This window comes from Halichoerus grypus, chromosome 2 (genome assembly GCF_964656455.1).
Source record: "Halichoerus grypus chromosome 2, mHalGry1.hap1.1, whole genome shotgun sequence".
Lineage (NCBI taxonomy): Eukaryota > Metazoa > Chordata > Mammalia > Carnivora > Phocidae > Halichoerus > Halichoerus grypus.
Genome location: NC_135713.1, coordinates 165,089,265 through 165,111,692, shown reverse-complemented (window position 1 = coordinate 165,111,692; position 22,428 = coordinate 165,089,265). Strand labels below are relative to the sequence as shown.

General features: G+C 43.4%; 1 protein-coding gene across 3 annotated transcripts in view; it reads left to right on the top strand.

Annotated features, from left to right (window-relative positions):
- The window catches only part of VPS53 (VPS53 subunit of GARP complex), a 140,202-nt gene that overhangs the window by 101,339 nt on the left and 16,435 nt on the right, over nt 1–22,428 (top strand). For all 3 annotated transcript variants that reach the window (XM_036070925.2, XM_078068093.1, XM_036070924.2), the window contains 2 exons: nt 11,027–11,175; nt 16,406–16,475. In XM_036070925.2, coding sequence (XP_035926818.1) covers nt 11,027–11,175; nt 16,406–16,475 — 219 coding nt within the window. The remainder of the gene's footprint in view (nt 1–11,026; nt 11,176–16,405; nt 16,476–22,428) is intronic.

Sequence of the window (22,428 nt, the reverse complement as noted above, 5' to 3'; positions counted from 1 at the left end):
CCCTTGAGGAGTTTCTATTCTGATGGGGAGAAAACTTTGAATAATTGATGCTGTAAATAAATGGATTTTATAAATAGTGAGAAAAATGAATGTTGGGCTTGCCCACTTGGAGTGGAATTGTTAGGTGATTCTGAGTTGATGAAAGGAGGCTTCTCTGACAAAATGGGTTGAGCCAAGCAATGTGGTTAGGTCATTCTCCGGGGAAGAGACCCTGTTCTGACCTGAAGGCACCCCATGACCTCCTCCGTGGGCAGCACGCAGGCCTTTCATTATCTGTCCCTTTGCCACCTGGTCAGTTCCACCACTCCTGCGCATAGACCTACATTCCAGCCCCGGAGCCACTTCTACTTCCCTGAATGCAATACCTTCTGGGGGGCCTCCATGCCTTTTCTCATTCTGTTCTTACTGCCTAGAATTCTCTTCCCACTATTGTCTGCCCAATCTTTAAGATCTAGTTCAAAATATCTGCCCCCTTTTTAAACCTTTAGGTATAATTCACATACCACAAAATTCACCCTTTTATTTTATTTTATTTTTTTTTTTTTAAAGATTTTATTTATTTATTTGAGAGAGAGAATGAGAGAGAGAGAGAGAGCATGAGAGGGGGAGGGTCAGAGGGAGAAGCAGACTCCCTGCCGAGCAGGGAGCCCGATGCGGGACTCGATCCCGGGACTCCAGGATCATGACCTGAGCCGAAGGCAGTCGCTTAACCAACTGAGCCACCCAGGCGCCCCACAAAATTCACCCTTTTAAAGTGTATATAATCCAGTGGGTTTTAGTATGTTCCCAAGACTGTGCAGCCACCACCACTAATTCCAGAACATCTTCATCACACCAAAAAAAGAAACCTCCTCGTTAGCACTCACTTCTCATTTCCCTGACAGTCACTAATCTACTTTCTGTCTCTATGGATGTGCCTATTCTGGACAGATCACATAAATGGAATCATACAGTACGTGGCCATTTGTGACTGGCTTTCTTCACTTAGCCTAGTGTTCTCAATGTTCATCCATGCAGTAGCATGTATCAGTACTTCCTCCCTTTTTCTGGCCGAATAATAGTCTATTGTGTGGATATACCACATTTTGTTTTTATCCATTCATCAGCTGATGGACGTTTAGGTTGTGTCCACTTTTTAACTATTATGAATAATACTGTGAATATTCATGTACGGGTTTTTGTGTGGATATGTTTTCAATTCTCACATATATTCCACATGTATCATGTGGTAGCTCTATGCTTAACATTTTGAGGAACTGCCAAACTCTTTTCCATGAGTAGCTACACCATTTTACATTCCCACTAGCAATGTACAAGGATTCTAATTTTTCTATATCCTCACCAATGCTTTTTTTAAATTATAGGCATTCTTTCTCATTGTGCTTTTAGTTTGTATTTGTATGTCTTTGATGACTCAGACGTTGAACATCTTTTCATGTGCTTATTGGCCATCCGTGTATCTTCTTTGAAGAAATGTCACTTGAAATCTTTGCCCATTTTTAAATTGGGTTGTCTTTTTGTTGAGTTGTAAAAGTTCTTTTATAGTCTGAATACTAGACCCTTTATCAGATATATGATTTGCAAATATGTTCTCCCTTTCTGTGGGTTGTCTTTTCACTTGACTATGTCCTTTGAAACACTAAAGTTTTTAGTTTTGTTGAAGTCCAATTTTTATATTTTTTCTTCTGGTGCTTGTACTTTTGGTGTCATATTTAAGACACCATTGCCTAATTCAGAATTACAAAGACTTACACCTGTATTTTCTTCTAAGCTTTTTATAGCTTTATCTCTTACATTTGGGCCTTCAATCCATTTTGAGTTAACTTTTGTATATGGTGTAAGGTAAGGATTCAACTTGATTCCTTTGCATGTAGATATACAGACATCCCCGTACCGTTTGTTGAAAAGACTCTTCTTTACCCATTGGATGGTCTTGACACTCTTGTCAAAAATCAGTTGACCATATGATCCCAGGGTCCTGGGATTGAGTCCCGCATCAGGCTCCCTGCTTCTTGGGAGCCTGCTTCTCCCTCTGCTTCTCTCTCTCTCTCTGTCTCTCATGAATAAATAAATAAAATCTTAAAAAAAAAAAACATCAGTTGACCATAGATACACAGGTTTATTTCTGGACTTCCAGTTATATTCCATTGATCTATATGTCTGTCTTTATGCCAGTACTACACTGTTTTGATTATTGAGCTTTGTGGCAACCTTTAAAATCAGGAAGTATGAGTCCTCCCAAGTTTGTTCTTTTTCAAGATTGTTTTGGCTATTTTGATCTCTTGGAGGGGTGCCTGGGTGTCTCAGTTGGTTAAGCATCCAACTCTTGATTTCGATTGAGGTCATGATCTCAGTGTTGTGAAATCGAGCCCCATGTTGGGCTCCACGCTAGACATGGAGCCTGCTTAAGATTCTCTCTCTCCCTCTCCCTCTGTCCCTCCTACCCGCTTTCTCTCTCTCCCTCTCTAAAAATAATAATAAATTGATCTCTTGCAGTGTCACCACTTTTTTTGTCTCACCCACAACATCCTTCTCCCTAAAGACACCACAGTATAGACTGCCTCTCGGCTTTGTTACACAATTCTTTTTATATCTCTCTCCCCTGTTAAGCTTTGAACAACTTGAGGGCTGTGTCTTACTCATTTTTTGGACCTCCATGGCATAGCTTAACGGTAGTATTCCCTGAATGACTTTGAAGGTAAAAGGGGCAGGAAGAAGAAAGAACTAAAGTTTGTAGACACCCACTTGACCAAAGAATGGTGACAAAGTAAGATATAGATAGTGCTACTGAACAGATTTAGCTGGATGGAGCTGGTAGACATAGAGTATGTTTATAGGAAATGGCAGGATCATAGACTGAAATTTTTAGGCGCATACAAGTGCTGTTGAGGATATGATGCTCCTTGATAGTACTCAATAACAGGGCTCCTTTTTTTTTTTTTAAGATTTTATTTATTTATTTATTTGTCAGAGAGCGAGAGAGCACAAGCAGATAGAGCAGCAGGCAGATGGAGAAGCAGGCTCCCTGCTGAGCATGGAGCCTGATGTGGGACTCGATCCCAGGACCCTGAGATCATGACCTGAGCTGAAGGCAGACACTTCTAGCTGACTGAGCCACCCAGGCGTCCCAATAACAGGGCTTCTTACTTTAACAAGTAGTATCCTGAAGCTGATTGAGGGAAGGTCAGAAATAGGAACTGCCCACATCTAGCTGTTAGTTCCCCAACTGTAGACAAGAGCCCTGCTGCTGGAAAAGGAGAGGAAAACACAGAGTGGCACAGTTTGGTAGAAAATACACAGGAACAGCCTTAAACAGGCCAGACCCATATGGAGGAAGTGAAATACAATAAGAGTTTAATGGTCTCTCTAAAGCTCTAACTTTGAGATTACAGTAATGTTGTGGGTAAGTTATGTCAAAATTACCTTTCAGACCACTTTCCCCTCCCATATTGCATTATTTTCTTAGATAAGCTCTGTGCGATGATAGTAAGTTATTATTTATGGAGCACTTTACCAGGAATCAGCACCCAAATGCAGTATCTCATTCAATTCCGACAATAAATTTATAAGGTACCTGTAATATTTCCTTCTTCCTTTCCCAGATAAGGGAGCTGAAACTCAGAGAAGTCAAGTCACTTGTCCCAAATCTCTTAGCTAGCATGTGGGAGAGCCAGGATTCAAATTCAGGTCTGTCTCCGTGCAGGATTGTACTACACCATACATACAGAGTAAGAGTAAGTCCTTTTGGCAAACGTGGAAACTGAGGCAAAATTAGCTTAAGTAGTTTGCCTAAAAGTGGAAGGGCCTTAAGTCAGTGCGTGCCTGGTATTGCTGGGTTTATGTAAATATTCATGCTTCCCTGATTATGAGCTCTTCAAGCATTCACAAGCATCCTGTTTGATATTGGTCTTCAGCCTTTCTTGATCTGACACCATGACTTTCCTACAGGGGAGAAAAGGGGCTGAGTATTCCAGTCTGCTTTGCATATTTCTCCCTGAAAAGTAACGAACTGTCATTCTAGAGCGTTTATTTTCTTTTTCATAATATGCCCAAAGCCATGTAGCCTTATAACAGTGAAGCCAGAAATAAAACCAATTCTCCTGATTCTTGAAAAGGCAGTTGCTTGGACTGCTTTAGTGGAAATACAAAGAGTTCTGTCTTTTAAAAGATTTTTATTTATTTATTTATTTGAGAGAGAGTGAGACAAAGATAGCAACAGAGAGCATGAGCGAGAAGAGCGAGCACGAGGGGGGAGGAGAGGGAGAAGCAGGCTCCCCGCCGAGCAGGGAGCCAGATGCGGGGCTCGATCCCAGGACCCTGGGATCATGACCCGAGCCGAAGGCAGACACTCAACCGACTGAGCCACCCAGGTGCCCCAAGAGTTCTGTCTTTTAAATGTAAATTCTATAAATCCTTAGCAATTAGCTATTGTAATTAGGCTTTTTAAGTAGGATTTTAAAAAATTCTGTGGCTTCCTTAAAAAGAAACCATTGGTCCCATTGTACCGTCCTCACTATGTCCTTTTTCCTAGGGCTACTCACATCACTAGGTTAAAATAATCTCTCTGTCCAAAATCAAAGACACTTCGCTTTTTGCCCATTAATGGTGGTTTTAGAAAAGAAAGAAAGAAGAAACTGAACAAATTAAATTTCCTTACAGTCTGGCATGTAATTTCTATTATGTTTCAAGATTGTGAACATGTACCAATTTAGGAGGCTGCATTACTATCCCCCAAAGACATTTTGAAATAGCTAGAACAGTCCTCAAATCTGTTCTCATTTTCCTTAGTCATTAAAATGTAGATCTATTTCAGGAGGCCCACAGAACTCCATGGTTAAGAAATCCTCAAGGGGTGCCTGGGTGGCTCAGCCCATTAAGCGTCTGCTGTGGACTCAGGTCATGATCCCAGGACCCTGGGATCGAGCCCCACATAGGGCTCCCTGCTCTGTGGGAGCCTGCTTCTCCCTTTCCCCTCTGCTTGTGCTCTCTCTTGCTGTCTCTCTCTCTCAAAGAAATAAATAAAATAAAATAAAAAAAGAAATCCTCAAGTTCACTTTTCCACTTAAGTCAAAGCACATCTTTCTTTTTTTATAAAAGAGATTTCTTTTTCATTATGACCAAAGCAAATCACCTTCATTATAAAAAATACAGATTTTTTAAAAGAAGAAAATTTAAGTCACTAATATTCCAATTAATAGATTTATTTCAGTCTTTTTATGCATATATTTTTAAAATATAAGTTCGTACTTTATGTACTGTTTTATAACTTTTCTTCCCATTTAGCAAATTTATTTATTTATTTATTTTTTAAGATTTTACTCATTTATTTGAGAGAGAGAGAGAGAGAGAGAGCATGAGAGGGGGAGGGTCAGAGGGAGAAGCAGACTCCCTGCCGAGCAGGGAGCCTGTTGGGGTACTCTATCCTGGGACTCCAGGATCATGATCTGAGCCGAAGGCAGTCACGCAACCAACTGAGCCACCCAGGCGCCCCCATTTAGCAGTAAATAGTTTTCTGTGTCATTTAATCCAGAGCTACGGTAATTATAGTGATTCCGTAGTATTCCATAGTAGAGTATTTGTTGTTAAAATCGTAATAGTTAACATTTACCGTGGAATTAATACCTGACATGCACTATGTTAAGAGCACTCCATGTGTCGTCTTTCAGTAACTGTATGGATTATAGACATCATCTCAGTTTTATAGCCAAGAAAACCGAGGATCAGAGAGGTGAGGCAACTTAGTCAAGTCACTCACACACTTAGCACGTTGCATAGACAGTATTAGGACTCTGGACTGACAGACTCCAGATTTCCTCATTTTAAGTGTTCTAATATACTCCTTCCCTTAAAAATGTATGTAATCAACTCATTTTTGATAATTATTTCCACTTATTCATATTTAAAAACAGTCTGGCAGGGCACCTCAGTGGCTCAGTCGGTTAAGCGGCTGCCTTCGGCCTAGGTCATGATCCCGGGGTCCTGGGATCGAGTCCTGCATCAGGCTCCCTCCTCAGCTGGGAGCCTGCTTCTCCCTCTGCCTCTGCCCCTCCCCCAGTTTATGCCCTCTTACTCTCTCTCTCTAATAAATAAAATCTTTAAAAAAAAAAAAAAGTCTGGCAATGGACAACTTCATATATGTATGTGTGGGTATGGGTGTGTATGTGTGTATTTTCTAAACATTCATAATTATTAACATCAGATTAATTGCCTTAAAGGGAATTGCCGAGATCAAAAGCTATGTAAAATGCTAAGATTTTTGGTAGATATTTTCAAATTGCTTTTTTTTTTTTTTTTAAAGATTTTTTATTTATTTATTTGAGAGAGACAGAATGCGAGAGAGCAAGCACATGAGAGGGGGGAGGGTCAGAGGGAGAAGCAGACTCCCCGCCGAGCAGGGAGCCCGATGCGGGACTCGATCCCGGGACTCCAGGATCATGACCTGAGCCGAAGGCAGTCGCTCAACCAACTGAGCCACCCAGGTGCCCTCAAATTGCTTTTAAGAAAAGGTTGTACATGGGCGCCTGGGTGGCTCAGTTGGTTAAGCGACTGCCTTCGGCTCAGGTCATGATCCTGGAGTCCCTGGATCGAGTCCCGCATCGGGCTCCCTGCTCGGCGGGGAGTCTGCTTCTCCCTCTGACCCTCCTCCCTCTCATGCTCTCTGTCTCTCATTCTCTCTCTCTCAAATAAATAAATAAAAAATCTTTAAAAAAAAAAAAAAAAAAAAGAAAAGGTTGTACAGGGGCGCCTGGGTGGCTCAGTTAAGCGTCCGACTCTTGGTTGCAGCTCAGGCCATGATCTCCCTCTTGGGAGATCAAGCCCTGCGGGGAGCTCAGTGGAGAGTCTGCTTCCCCTCTCCCCCTCCCCCCTGTCCTACCCCCGACCCCCGCTCGCTCACTCTCTCTTAAATAAATAAGTCTTGAACAAAGAAGAGAAAAGGTTGTAAAAATTTCCCTTCCCATTGGCCTAGTAGTGAGTAGAAAAAAATATATATATTTATCTTCTTAAAGCCTTTATTACTGCACTTTCTATTCTGGATCTTGGGGAACCTTGGAGTTTAAGCAACATGCATCTTCCCCCTCTTACTGCCGTGACCACGTCAGCTGCATATATACAGCCTCCTGAGTAGATTTTGCTTGCTCCAATGCCTTCAGCTAATTTCAAGTTCATTTAGGGTGGTAACACTTTTGGAAAGCAACAGGGTAAAGTGGAAAGAACATGGACTTTGGAGTTAGACATACCAATTTCTAGATCTCAGCCCTGCTAACTTATCAGTTACGCTTCATTAGGCAAATCACTGTCTTATCTATAAAGCAGGAGTATTATTACCTCCTTTATTGTAGGCAGTAAGTTCGTGTGAAAATGTCACCACATGATGCTTGGTACATAGAGTAGGTGCTCAAAAAATGTTCCTTCTCCCTTTTTATTTCCCACACAGTGCTTGGTCCAGTGCTGTGCACGCACCAGGTACCTATAAATATAGCAGATGCTTGTTGTATGAGTAAAAGTAGCCCAGACAGGCTTCAGAGTGCCTGAGAGTTGCCTGAGCAAATGGGCTGTTGCTTGGGCCCAGTGGCCCAGCAGCCTAAACCGGAACAGTAGACTCCAAGTGCCTGAAATATTCCCGGAATCCACATGTCTCAGTCTGTGTTCTATATCTCTCTAGTTCCATGATCAAATGAGTAAGTAGGAATTTGAGGAAAATTCATTTCTCAGGAGGCCTCTCTCCAAGCTTCATATAGCAACAAACAAGTTCCAAAGTAAGCTCGTGTGGAGCTCTATTCTCTGATCGGTGGATTGGTCAGAATTCTCTGCTTCAGTGGGCTCTCTCTAGGAAGTGATTATCTCCCCAGTCTTCCCTGTAAAGTGGTAACATCAATCACACACTCGGTCCTCAGGTAGCAGAAACCAGGGTTGTGCCCCTGGCCCCACAGTCTCTCTCTGTAGCTAAGCGTGATCATTTCCTGGTGTGCTGTTTCTGTGAATCCTATATCTTAATTACAACTTCTTTTGCAGATTTTTTTTCTTGTTGTTTATATAGGAGCAATCGTGTGCAATCCCACCTAAACAAAAAGCACAAAAGGAAAACTTTTAAGTAGGGAGGGGTAAAATTTAAATGTCAAATGCAAAGTTTACCTGGAGAAGTTGGAATTTTATTCCTACTGATGGCTTTTCATGATGTTTGTTCCTCTAGAGCAGGCTACTTTTTGTTACCTTTTTTGAAAGAGAACTTTGCTTGATCACTGTATATTTCATTAGCTTCACCCTGAGAAACAGGACTTACCTTGGATTAAAACACAGTAAGTGCTTTGGTTCCTTTTTTTTTTTTTTTTTTTTTAAACAAGCACCTAGGAAACAGCCTGGTGCTGTAGTGCTCGGGCTTTAGACAGACTTGGGTTGTCTCCACTCTGTCATTTACCAGCTGTGTAACTTTGGGCAAGTTACCTAACCTCGTTAAGCTTTTTTACTTTCCTCATCTACAAGATTGCTGTGAGAACCCAATGAGCTCATGTGTGAAAAGTAAATGAGATGATGTATGCAGAGTGCCAGCCAAAGGGACCTGCATATGGTGGGTCCTAATGTCCATGTCTTGGGCCATTCAGGTTACAGCTCAAACCTTAAGTCATCTGGGATGGGTGGTGGCAAGCATCAACCCATCTGAGGCAGTGACTGGACAGAGTCACTGCTAATTACATTTTGCAGATTTTTTTTTTTAATAGTAAAATCAATGTCAACTTTCATTGTTCTCCAGTACTTTAAATTGTTTCCTTGTGTCATTAAGCTGACTTAAACTTAAAATCACAAATCTACTTTACTTTTGCTAATACTTCTTTTAACTTGACCAGTGGAGTCATAACTGGCTAATGTATTAAAGCAAATCAGATCTTTTCACGTATATTCCAAATGTGGATGTGTACTGACATGGCCAGCGGTGATCAAGAGGGGTTAGCTCACCGGTGGGAACTTGAAGTCCCATGCTCCATCTTGCTTCGGAGTTGCTTTGTAGCCAGTAACAGGGCCCATCACCACCTCCTTTTATGGTTGTCTTCTGTTAGATAATTATTTGTTAACTTTTTGAGATGTTGAAATATAAAATGCTGCCAACTTGGAAAACAATAGCCATTACTGTGGAAGAGCTTCATGGCAATGGGAGGAAGGGGGCATCAAGCTCCCTTCCCAGATGACCGTGTTTACCCAGAGCATTCTGCTCCAAGGGTTGCTGCGGAGCTGGGGAGAAGACAATGAAGTATAGAAATTAACAGCATCTGTCAGTTTGGGCCTCACCCTATGAGCTCATTTAAGCTCACCTAGGATGCTCACTGTTTGGATGGGTCAACTCTCTAAAATCAGATGGGAAAAGAAGCCTTTTGAATAAGATAAAAAGATAATGAGGAAAACATTACACATAACCAAAGCATTAGAATATAAAGTCAATAGAACTTTCCACTGTTACTCCATTGTTTCTGATTCTCCCCAGTAAAAAACTTAGAGACCTTTTTCTATCTGACACTTTGTTGTGGAACCTTGCATAAGACTTAACTGTCTCTGGGCCTTGGATTTCTTATCTCTAAAATGAAGGTGGAAGTCCCTTCCTGCTTTTTTATATGCTTACACATGCCTAAGCTTTTAAAATATAAATATCTGCTGATTTGACGAAACATTAGGACAAAATATAGAGTCACTCAAGCTTCGCAGGCGCTGGGGAGTCATCCATGCGCAATAGGATTCTTTTAAACAAGTTCCTTCAGTATTGAATTTTTCCTTTCCCCAAGAGCTCTATAAAAAAATGGTGTTTTCTTGCCAGAGACATCAAGGCCTCAGAACTACTGCCCTTCTTCTACGAACATATTATATGGTTTGTGTTTGGCTTCAGATCTTTTTAACAGACAGCCCAGCTCCAGTCTGAGAGGCTGACTCAACAGAACTCCTCCGGCACATTCCTGGTCTTTTCGGGATTAAAGTGCCCATTTGCTGCCAGCTTCCGGGCAGACTGGGAGCTGACTCTGCCTCTCTTGTCCTTATGTATCCAAGGCAAGAGAAGCACCGCAGCATTGCTTCATTCCCTGTTTTACTGTAGACGTTTTCCAGAGCATTTCTCCCATTTCTCTGATGGTTAGAGCTTGAGCCAAGCAGGTCTCTCATTTGTGTTCATGGCCTGGTCAGGGACCACTCGGGTCCTGTCGGTGGTGCTGGTCTGCCCCGAGCCTTCCATACACACAGTCCCTGCCCTTCTTTCCTGCCCTCTTCCTCGTGCTGCTGTCTTACCCCCTGATCCGCCCCCTCATAATTGCCAGGGATCTTCTTTTCTTTCCCTTGATGGAAACCCCAACAGAATCTCAAAGGTTTTAGGAGTAAGGTTTGAATGTTTTATTATGGAAAACTTCAATTTTGTGCAAAAGTAGAGAAAACAGTATAACAAACCTCATGGACCCGTCACCCAGCTTCATTAATCTCCTTTCATCTACTCCTCCTAACTCTAGATTATTTTGAAGTAAGTCTCACACGTCACATCATGTCCAGTTCCCTTTTTTCAAAATCCTCCCCTCTTCGCAATTCACTTAAGAGAAAGACCTAAGTAACCCTCATCCAGGTTTCATTTCACTTAGCCCCAACCGCCTCCAATCTCCCAAGCTGCCAACCTGCTCACAAGTGGCTGCCCCTGCCCTGTCCTCACACAGCCCCCTTCTGATGGAACAGCTGCAGGACAGTCCAGTTCACTGGCCTGGTGAGGGTTCCTTTACAAGATGGCCAGTTAGATGGGAAGGAAAGGCTATTTCAAGCATGAGGGGGCAAGTTAGGAAAAGATACCTAAGTCACATCTCACTGGCCAGGATAAGGTGGGCTTACTTGTTTTTATCCACACTCAGCCGCAACAGGCTGGATAAGACACACTGCCCAAGATAAAATGGCGGCTGTGAGAGCAAGCTCTAGCCTCATTGCTGCTCCGCCTGCCCCTTACCCGGGAACCCGTCAGACTGTCCTCCTGTGAGGGATCTAAAGGCTTCTCTTCCCCTATCTCCATTTTCAGATGCAGTGGCAGAATGTGGAGCACGTTGGTGACCAGAGCCCTTATGTCACCTCTGTCATTCTTCACATTAAGCAGAATGTCCCTATTATCCGTGACAACCTGGCTTCCACGCGGAAATACTTCACTCAGTTCTGCATTAAATTTGCAAAGTAAGTCCTGGAACAACAACAACCTCCTCCTCCCTTTCCTCCTCCCTTTCCTCCTCCTTCCTCCTCCTCCTTCTTCCTTCCTTTTTTTTTTTTTTTTTTTTGTTTTTTAAGTAGGCTCCACGACCAACCTGGAGCCCAACACGGGGCTTGAACTCACAACCCTGAGATCAAGACCTGAGCTGAGATCAAGAGTCAGATGCTTAACTGATTGAGCCCTCTCCCCCGCCCCCCCCCCAGGCGCCCCTGGAACATTCTCATCACTTGGTTATTTTGAATGCCATACTTAAGACCAGCATGCTCACAATCCAGATGTCCCACTATCCAGCTGGGGCTTATTCTGGTGCCTGTAGGTGAACTAATATGTTTCTACCCCAAAGAAGCATAATAAAACTAAATCCACTACTTAAAGTCACAAACAACAGTAACAGCATGAAGACAAACTCAGAAATGAGTTGGGAAAACTGTTACTTTGAATTATGTGAACATAACAGTGCCCCTGCCTCCCCACAGGTTTGGAAAATTAAAATTATTTTTCAGTGATTTCATGTATATATTTTGTCTTTCCAACTACATTATAAGCTTTTTTAGGGTAAGAACCCTCAGTTCTGTTTCTTTTAAGCCTTCTCTTTCTCCTTCCTCATAGTACTCATTACTGGGGCTGCCAGAATTTATCTGCTTCTGGACATCCTTGAGTCCAGGGAAGGTACTAGAAACTGGTCAGAGCAAGGCTGGGGGTCCCATTGCCAAAGGACATGAAGTGAACGCCTGCATTGCATGTCTTCCTGCTACGTCCTCGTGTGTGGCCATTTCTGGCTCGACGTTTGAAAGTAGGGAAATAAATGGTTTGGTCCTTTGCCAGTCAGCATCTGGCTGTAGCACCGTTCCCCTGAGGCCAGGCAATGTAGAGGGTCAGCGCCTCCTCTGACCAACGAGCAAACAAGCGTCTTGGCACACACATCTCAAGGAAGGGCTTCAGGAAGGTCAGCCTATTCCAAGCTACTGTATTTAGGTTGTCCTCATCCAAGTCCCAAGGGGGGATTTAGGGCTCCAAGTTTCTGTCTTCCCCAAATCTCTCCCGGTTTGTATTCAATTAAGGCTCTCTCTCCCCCTCATAAATAAATCCCTAAGGAACAACAATTAATGGAGGGGCTTGTGGCATTAGCTTCAGTTTCTAGTTTGTCAAAAAAGGATCGAGTAGACTCTCCAGGGAGGCGTTAATGTTTGCAATATGGCAGATGAACCGGGAGTTGACGTTCCCTTCACTCTCTGAGTGCTCATCAGTGTGTGTTAAAGGCATCGCTGATAAATCACATTGTGACACACCCATACCCTCGGTAGAAACAATGTCTCTGTAAAATTTTACTATGGCCAAAAATCTCTGGTGTGGTTGCACAGGGGTCTGACTGAGCTAACGTTAAAGTGAGTAAAGGGTCCATTGGCTTAGCTAGTCCCGGCATCAGCCTCACAATCTCTCGGAGCCCTTTAATTTTATTACTAAGCTCATTTTGGGTGAGCTAGGAATAGGATGCCCATCTCTCACATCTGGAAAAGTTTAACCTCCAATAGAAAAAGTGGTTTTCTGATTTAATCCATGGTACCCTCTCCTCCTTGTAAAATCCTAGCCAAGAGTAGAAACCTCAGAGGTAGTGCTGTGGGAAGATCCTTCCTCGGCAAGAGCAAGAGCCACCACCACCCCACGCAGCTGGGGCAGCCCCGGCTACTCCCCATGTGCTCCCCATCACATTGCCAGGACTTCTCCCCTCGCCCTCCCCGTGACATGTTTCTCGTCCCTGTATTTTCCTCACCCACTCTTGCAGACTAGCACACAGAGCCGATTCCAGGGTACAACCAAAGCCTACTCTAGAGAGAAGTAACTTAGGTTATACACTGTGTGTACCATTGCGATTAGTCATGAATTCAGTCTCACGTTACTTGTTTGGCCTGGCTCTGGTTTCGAGCCCCGAAGAATCCCTTCTACATGATCCCTCTTCTCCCTTCTGATCAGCAAACCTCCCCCTAGATCTGATCTCTGGAGTTTATGTTGCTTTCTCTTTAACTTCCTTTCTTATCTCATCAGTGCAAAGCCATACATGTTTCCTTTTGCCTCCATTTGGTCTCTGAAACAACAGCAGTCTTTCCTCTTTAGACATCAAGATCACCCCTCAATTAAAACTGCTATTTGAGGGGCGCCTGGGTGGCTCAGTCGTTAAGCGTCTGCCTTCGGCTCAGGTCATGATCCCAGGGTTCTGGGATCGAGCCCCGCATCGGGCTCCCTGCTTCGCGGGAAGCCTGCTTCTTCCTCTCCCTCTGCCTGCTGCTTCCCCTGCTTGTACACTCTCTCTCTCTCTGTGTGTCAAAAATAAATAAAATCTTAAAAAAAAATAAAAAATAAAAAATAAAACTGCTATTTGAGGGACACTCAGTTGAGCGTCCAACTCTTGGTTGCAACTCAGGTCATGATCTCAGGGTTGTGTGATTGAGCCACTTCCTCTGCCCCTCCCCCCTCTCAAATAAATAAGTAAATCTTAAAAAATGAAAAAACTACTATTTGAACCATAAGCAGCTTCCCTCATCCACTAAGCTGGGTCTCTTCCATTCAGTAATGGGGACAATAAGACAAATCTCTTAATAGTGGTTTAGAGGATAAAATGTGTAAACTTCTGGTAAACTGCTGGTACCAAGCTAACATTCAAAAAGTGGTAGCTGCTACCATTTTAATTTGTTATTATTTATTATTTATTGAGCATGCAGCCATTTGAGCACCTGCTATGTCCCAGACACAGAATTAAGTGGTTTGGCTTAGTAGATATGGTCCCTGTTTTCATTGCCTTACAGTCAGGTAGAGGGAAATAAACATGTAAGCAAATAAGTATAGTAAAGACGGTTATATGCTAGGCTAGAGGTCTGTGGGCTCTATGTAGAGTATGGTGCAGGTGAATGAGGAAAGGTTTCATAAGGAGAGAGATCCAGGTGCCTGGGTGGCTCAGTTGGTTAAGTGACTGCCTTCGGCTCAGGTGATGATCCTGGAATCCTAGGATCGAGTCCCACATCAGGCTCCCTGCTCAGCAGGGAGTCTGCTTCTCCCTCTAACCCTCCCCCCTCTCATGCTCTCTCTCTCTCTCAAACAAATAAATAAATAAGATCTTTAAAAAAAAAAATAAGGAGAGAGATCCTTGAGCAGGGTACAAGAGATATATGTGTACTGACCCACAAGGCCACAGGGAAGGGCATTCTGGGCACAGAGAGCAGTGTAAGCAAAGGCACAGAGGCATTAAGCAGCCTGCAGAATCAAGCATAGGGTGCCACAGCTTAGCATGGTAAGGCTAGGGACAGAGAATCAGGACAATCAAGGAAGGCCTTGTCTGCAGCCATTACAAGAATTTTAATCAGGGAAGGGTCTTGAGCATGTTTGCATCTGCAACAAATCCCTTCAGCAGCTGATGATTAGCAAAGATGAGGCTGAAGGCAGCAAGACCAGTTAGGAAAGAATTGAAAGAGCTCAAGTGAGAAGGGTAAGGGCAGCAGTGGTGGGCATGGTCAGGAGGCCGAGGAAGGGAGTGCAGGCGAAGGGCTGGGAACTGCGTGATATTGGGGTGGATGGCCGAGGGAGCAGTCTCGAGGAACTCATGGTTTCTGGCTTGGATGACTGGGTAGATGAGCTCGGGTCCACTGGGCCTGGGTTCCAGGGTGGGGCTGAGTCCTGGATATGCTGGAATTGAGGTGCCAGTGCCATTCCAGTGAGGTGACCAGTACTCCATTGGGTATTTGAGCAGGCACAGATGTGTAGAGAGATCGGAGAGGGGGAGTCATGGCCCTGAGAGCAGCTTTTGCAGAGTGGGGGAGGAGGGAGCTAGCCAGCCTTTATCTTGACCTCCACACCCTGTTTTATTATCCCTCCTTCCTTGGTCATGGGCCCTATGTTCTCCTCGTCAGTCCACCCTGGGTCTGGCCTTGGTTATAGGCATTTCTCACCCCACACCTTCCATTCTGCACCTGTACAACAGCTTTCCCTACTCAAGCCCTACAGTTTTTTCTAAAAAGCCCTCCTGCCCTATTAAAATTCCTTCTCCCTTTCCCCAAACCAGCTTGCCCTTCAGTCCCCAGTAAATTTTTCAGAGATCATATATTTTTTCCCTTGTTCTGAGAGTTACTCCCTTTGCAATTATTTCCTATCTTTGCATTTAACATCCTATAACTATCTCACTATCTTGTCTGTTAGGGTGTTTTCAGATGCTAGTAATAGAAGCCGTGACTTAAACTCACTTAAACATAAGATGAACTTTGTATTTCGTATAACCAGAAGGTCAGAGGTAGGACACATCCAAAGATGGTTGATTCAGTGTTCAGCAATGTCACTAAGGACTCAAGTTCCTTACTCTACCCTGCTCTCCTTGGGGCTGGCTTCATCCTTAGAATGGTGGCAAAGTGGCTCTACGTGTTCTGTCCAAATGTAAGAATACCCTGAAGAAGGAGAGAAAGACTTCCCCCAGCCATGCAATGAAGTCCATTCCTCTGGTCTGATTGGCTGGCTTAGATCATGTCCCCACCTCAGGACCAGCAACAGTCAACAAGGGAATGCCATGTTCTGACTGGCTGAGGCTAATTAGAATTCACCTCTGCAGTTTAGGAGGGATCAGCTTTTCCCCAGCATTCTAAAACCACATATACCTAAATAAAACCAGGGTTTGGGCTGGAAAGAAACAGAAGGCAGTGAATGCCAGGAGGCCACAGTAGCATCTACTTTGATTTCTGTTTTCTTGTGGAAGGAAGTAGGGCCTTTAAAAAAGTTTCTGGGGCGCCTGGGTGGCTCAGTCGGTTAAGTGTCTGCCTTTGGCTCAGGTCATGATCCTGCAGTCCTGGGATCGAGCCCCACATCAGGCTCCCTGCTCTGCGGGGAGCCTGCTTCTCCCTCTGCCTCTCTCTCTCTCTCTCTCATGGATAAATAAATCTTTAAAAAGTTTCTGCAGTTCTTTACCAAAAAGAGAATAAGCCTGGGGCACCTGGGTGGCTCAGTCTGTTATGCATCTGACTCTTGATGTCGGCTCAGGTCATGCTCTCAGGGTCATGAGATCGAGCCCCACGTCAGGCTCTGCGTTCAGCATGGAGTCTGCTTGTCCCTCTCCCTCTTCTCCTCACCCTCACTTGTGCGTGCTTTCTCTAAAATAAGTAAAATCTTAAAAGAGAGAGAGAGAAAATAAGCCTAATTTGTCCCTTTTTTTTTTATTCACAGCTCCTTCATTCCCAAGTTCATCACCCACCTCTTCAAGTGCAAGCCAATTAGCATGGTGGGAGCAGAACAGGTGAGAAGAATTGGTACAGAGTCTTTTTCTTATGGCTTTTGTCTTAGGTCAAACACAAATCTTTCTAGTAGGGATTTACTCTGAAGAAATAAAATTGCTGATTTCCCATTTGGAGGACAGAAGGATGATCTGGCAGCTTAATTCATCCACTTATTTAAACCATTTTTGTTGAGCACCCGGCCGTTGTGCTGGGCCCAGGTGTACCGCAGTGAACAAAACAGAAAAGCTCTTTCCTTCGTGGTGCTCACAGCCTAGTAAGAAGAGACAGATAAGATGTGAGTTAACAAATAAATGAGAAGATAATTTTACCTTGAGTATGCTAAAGGGTATAAAACTAGGTTCTGTGAAAGAATATCTTAGGGGCATGAGGGAGTAATGGCTTTAGATTGGACACCCCGCAAAGGCTCCTCCGAGAGCTGGCGCTTGAGAAGAACTAGGAGTGAAAGGTCCAGGCAGAGGGAGCCGCAAAGGCTCTGATTATTTTGGATCCCGTAGTGGTTGGGCAGACACCGCTTCAGAATAGCAAGCAAAGAAAGGCTTCTCCTTTTGGTACTGAGACGCTGTTCACCTCACCCAAGAAGCCTTCCTTGATAAACCCCGCTCTGTTCACTTGAATTCTGTGCTTCAAGACCTCTCCTCACCGGCTGTGTCCCCTCAGCACTGATGAGTTGAGTTACATGCTGCAGCGGAGTCACCTCTTTTCAGCCACCACCTATCCAGACTGTCTGAAATCTGAGCAGCTTGAATTTGGAGAACAGTTTAAGCTACTTTAAAAACAAAAACAATAATTCAGCCCCTAATTGTTGACAAACACCTATTCAGATACAAGCTATTCATGTACTGATCATAAATGATTCTCATATATTCATTAAAATAAATCCTCTCTAGACTTCTGTGTAGCAATATTTAACCTGTTCCAGTTACATTTTATATTTGAAAGAACTCCCAACATTTTTAAGTAAGATAATATAATTCAAGACATTTCCGTAAGTCTTGCTCTTCCACCAAGTTAGTCGACTTGGTAGAGGCTCAGCTGTTTCCCAGCTCAGTGACTTGCCCTCACCCTGGGCCCTTAAGCATTGCCGACCCGAGTCATGTCCCCGGAAGACGGCAAGTTGGCATGTGCCCGGCGCATCATGGATCTCTCGTGAAGTATCGAAGCCGGAGGTGTAATAGCTGTGAACATCAGGAATCTCTTGAATCTGATATGTGCACTCTATTTTAATACTCTTTTTAAGATTTTATTTATTTATTTGAGAGAGAGGATGAGAGGAGAGAGAGAGCACATGAGAAGGGGGAGGGTCAGAGGGAGAAGCAGACTCCCTGCTGAGCGGGGAGCCCGATGCGGGACTCGATCCCGGGACTCCAGGATCATGACCTGAGCCGAAGGCAGTTGCTCAACCAACTGAGCCACCCAGGCGCCCCTATTTTAATACTCTTTTTATACTCTTTTTATACTCCTTTTGTACTTATACAAAAAGTTTTTATACTCTTTTTATAAGGCCATCGCCTTTCTAGCTTATGAAAAAGCAGTATGGTGTGAGCATGAAGATCCTGGGGTGCAGAATCATGAAGGTCTGCAGCTAAATCCTCTCTCTGCAGCACAGCAACTGCTTGTCCTTCGACAAACCTCCCAGCACGTTAGTGTCCTCATCTGGAAAATGGGGATGACGTGGTCCCACCTTGCAGGGCAGTTGTGAGGGTTGGACAAGCCCATGCACATCAAGTGCCTGATGCAGTGCCTGGCACGTGTAAGCCCCTGGCAGATGCCAGCTCTTCCTAATTTCCGCTTTCTCAGACCGAGAACGTGCCTTTGTTTCTGCTCTCAGCACCCGCCTCACCTGGTGGTGACCTCTGGTTGCTGCCGCTGCAGGCTGTCTGGCTGACCAGCTTTAAAAGCCAGAGTCAGAATATTGTCTCAGAAAGCTTCCTGGGAGGTTGCACGGATTCAGACACTGACTGTAGAGTTTCAGTGTTTTGAAATTCTTGACTCTTCAGTGTCATAAGCATAGAAGTAATTCTCTCCATTGGAGACAGCAGAATAATGCCTCAGCATGTCTCCGGTTTCATCAGTACCTGTTCACTGGGAATTCATTCTGTCCACCTCACTGTTGTGTATAATCAGAGAGGCTGTGGAGTAATGACCTGTGTATCTAAGAGAAGCTTTAGAGTTACGAGTTACTAATGTTCTCTCTAGACTTGATGAAGCCACTGGAACATAAAGTTGGCTCGTTGGGAACATGTTTTCATGAGTTTGCAGCTTTGCCTGGGCCATACTAGCTGATTTAGTGTCTGATAACCATGATATTTTCATATTGTCACATAAATCCAATATCATATCTATGTTCCTCAGATTTTCTCTTTTTCAAAAGAATGTTAAAATAATCAGCTTGGAGTCGAAGCCCATATCTTCTGAAAAATAGCAGTTTGGCCAGTATTAACTTCTGCTTTGAGATGTGGATGAGAAAACCATCTGTGAAGCTGGGATTTTACTTTGTTCACAAGGCAAATGGGAGTGGGTGATAAGGGAGCCCAGCCTGGAAGAGGGCACGGGTGGGAACTGCAGGGCAAGGTGACCCTTGATGGATTCCCACATGAAGTTCAGGTGTAGCCAGGTCCACGCTTGCCTCGAGAATCTGAGCTGAGAAACTCAAGCAGTCCTATGGCTGGAGGCATGGTTTACTCGGGCAGCAGAATTAGGAATCAGGTAGTTAACAAAGACTGCAAAAGATTCTGACTCAGGTCTTGTAGCAGTTCTAATCCAAGCTTTCACAAAAGCTGTGGAATTGAAAGCTAAGATTTAGCCTAATCTCAGCTGCCTTTGCTTTGCCACAAAGGCACTAGATCCTAAATTTAGATTATCTTCAATACTTGTGCCGAAAATAGGAAAGGAGACATTTTCCTGCTCTATTCTCTTCCTGATTACTACATAAAGTGAATTATTTATCTGTGGGCCCCAGAGTCCTCTTGAGCAATTGCAAGGGCACATGGAACTGAACCATACCGATATTCATAATGCTTTTTCCTAGATCGTGATCTTTCAGAGAATCTTATGGGATTTGCAGGATCATTAATTAGTCTTTTTTTTTTTTTTTTTTTTTTTTTTTTTTTTTTTAAGATTTTATTTATTTATTTGAGAGAGAGAGAATGAGAGACAGAGAGCATGAGAGGGAAGAGGGCACAGGGAGAAGCAGACCCCCCGCTGAGCAGGGAGCCCGATGTGGGACTCGATCCCGGGACTCCAGGATCATGACCTGAGCCGAAGGCAGTCGCTTAACCAACTGAGCCACCCAGGCGCCCAGTCTTTTTTTTTTTTTAAAGATTTTATTTATTTATTTGATAGAGACACAGCGAGAGAGGGAACACAATCAGGGGGAGTGGGAGAGAGAGAAGCAGGCCTCCCGCTGAGCAGGGAGCCCGATGTGGGGCTCGATCCCAAGACCCTGGGACCATGACCCGAGCCGAAGGCAGACGCTTAACAACTGAGCCACCCAGGCGCCCCTCATTAATTAGTCTTATGGCGATGGTATCTGTGACTGAGCAATCAATAGAAATAGAATCCATTTGCACAAAATTACCATAGAGGAAGCCCCACAATATGGTGTGGGAAAAAGGACCCTGAGACTTAAGGTCCAGTCCTTACTCTGCTGTTAATGGTCCCTGTGATCATGAGCCATTGCTTCCCCGCTCTAGGCTCAGTTTCCTCATGTTTAAATAAGAGCACTGAATCAGACTCTCACACGCCCCTTCTAGATCTATCATATTACGGAGTTTGAAATGTTTTGAGCAGTGTATCGCCTGTGAAGTTATTTTCTTTTCCTTTATATTATCTTTATATACATATTGACCTTGTTTTTATTGTGGTAAAACATACATAACATAAAGTTGACCATTTTAACCATTTTTAAGTGTGCAGTAGTATTAAGTACTACTGTTGTGCAACCATCCACCTCCAGACCTTGTCATCTTCTTAAACTGAAACTCCATTCCCATTAAACAGTAACTTCCCTCCTGACAACCACCATTCTGCTTCCTGTCCCTGTGAATATGACTGCTCTACGTACCTTATCTAAGTAGAATCATACAGTATCTGTCCTTTTGTGTCTGGCTTATTTCACTTAGCGTGTCTTCAGGGTTTATCCATGTTTCAAAATTTCCTTCCTTCTTACAGCTGAATAATATTCCATACTTATATACACACACACACACACACACACACACACACACACTACATTTTGACCATATTAACTTTTTAAAAATTCACATAATTCAAAACCATCTGGAAAAATATTTAAAGCAAAATTTAGATTTTTTTCTTTTAAGCCCAAATACCAAGGAAAAGGAAAAAGAGAATCAGGTAGTACATGCATAATGGCAGTTGGAAAAAATGAGAAAATAGGATGGTTATTCTTGGGCACAGTTCTCAGTAAATCTCCAAAGTGTGGTAGGGTGTTTTTAAGCACTACTTTAAAAAAACCAAGTGGATCAATAACAATGTAATACCCATAAGCAATAGATTTAAAAATACCACCACCTCAGCAAAGTAGGAATAGAAGTAAGATGGTTGCATCTGATAAAGGTTTTATACAGAAACTTAGGAGAGGGTGTGCATTACAAGGCTAAACGCATTTGTCAGAATTACACAATTCAGAATCGTACATTCCAATATATGTACATTTTACCTCAAAAAAATTAAGTGAGGGATACGGAGCACTGACAGCAGGGTTTTCACCCCCTGCACTGTTGACATTTCAGGCCAGGGAACCTTTCACTGTGGGGCTGTCCTGTGCATTGTGGGATGTTTACCAGCACCCCTCACCGCTACCCACTAGCTGCCAGCAACACCCTCCAGATTTTGACAAGGGAAGATGTCTCCAGACATTGCCAAACATCCGAGCACGAGTGAGGGTGTAGCCAAGCCACCCCTGGTGAGAGCCGCTGGACTAGAGGCATGGATGCGGTGTGATGAGAATGACAGTGTCTTTGGTGGTAGCAGCTGCGTGGCAGGTACATAAGGAGTCATTATACTAGTCTGTGGACTTCATATATGTTTCAACTTCTCCATAATAACAAAATTTACCAGAAAAATAACACTGGTGTTACCCTACTCATGAGTAATCCAAAATAAAATTTTATTTTGAGAATTGACATAAAACCCCATGCTTCCTGAAATTAATCTAGCTTCCTTCTAGATTTTCTGATTGTAGAACTTCTGTTCAGGGGCACCTGGGTGGCTCAGTCAGTTAAGCGTTCAACTCTTGATCTCGGCTCAGGTCTTAACCTCAGGGTCGTGAGTTCAAACCCCATGTTGTGCTTCATGCTGGGTGTGGAGCCTACTTAAAAATTTTTTTAATTAAAAAAATTTTTTTAAAGAAAAGAACTTATGTTCAGAAAAACTGAACTTTCTGCTTCCAATTTTTGTGCGCATATGCTACTGTCCCAATCGTGAAGCTTTCTCCCTTTTGCGAGCTTTTTGAATCTCTTACCTACCCAATCACTCACTTTTCTCTGTCTCATTAAGCTGTGGCCCACCTTGATTTCTATGAGCTCATCCTTCCCACTGAGAGCTTCTACCACTCAGTCAAAAGGGTCCTCCCGTTGTGCCACACACAGCGAGGAGACAGACATAGCCACACCCCAGAGGAGTTTACAACCATCAGCAGGGTCACCAAGGCCCTGGAGATCCATGAAGGACCAAGTAAGCTTGGGTAATCAAGGAATCAGTTAATGAAAAAAACATTACAATAAACATGCTTAATGGTCAATTATAGAAAGATTTTCTCTTCACACTAGGAATAAGACAAGGATGTCTGCTACCACCATTTCTCTCTAGCCATTTCTCTCCTATATTGCCCTTGAAGTTCTGTTGTTCAGAACAATAAGACAAAAAGGAAATTAATTCTTAAATAAAAGATAAGTACAGATTTAAAAGAAAGTAAAACTTATTTTTCAC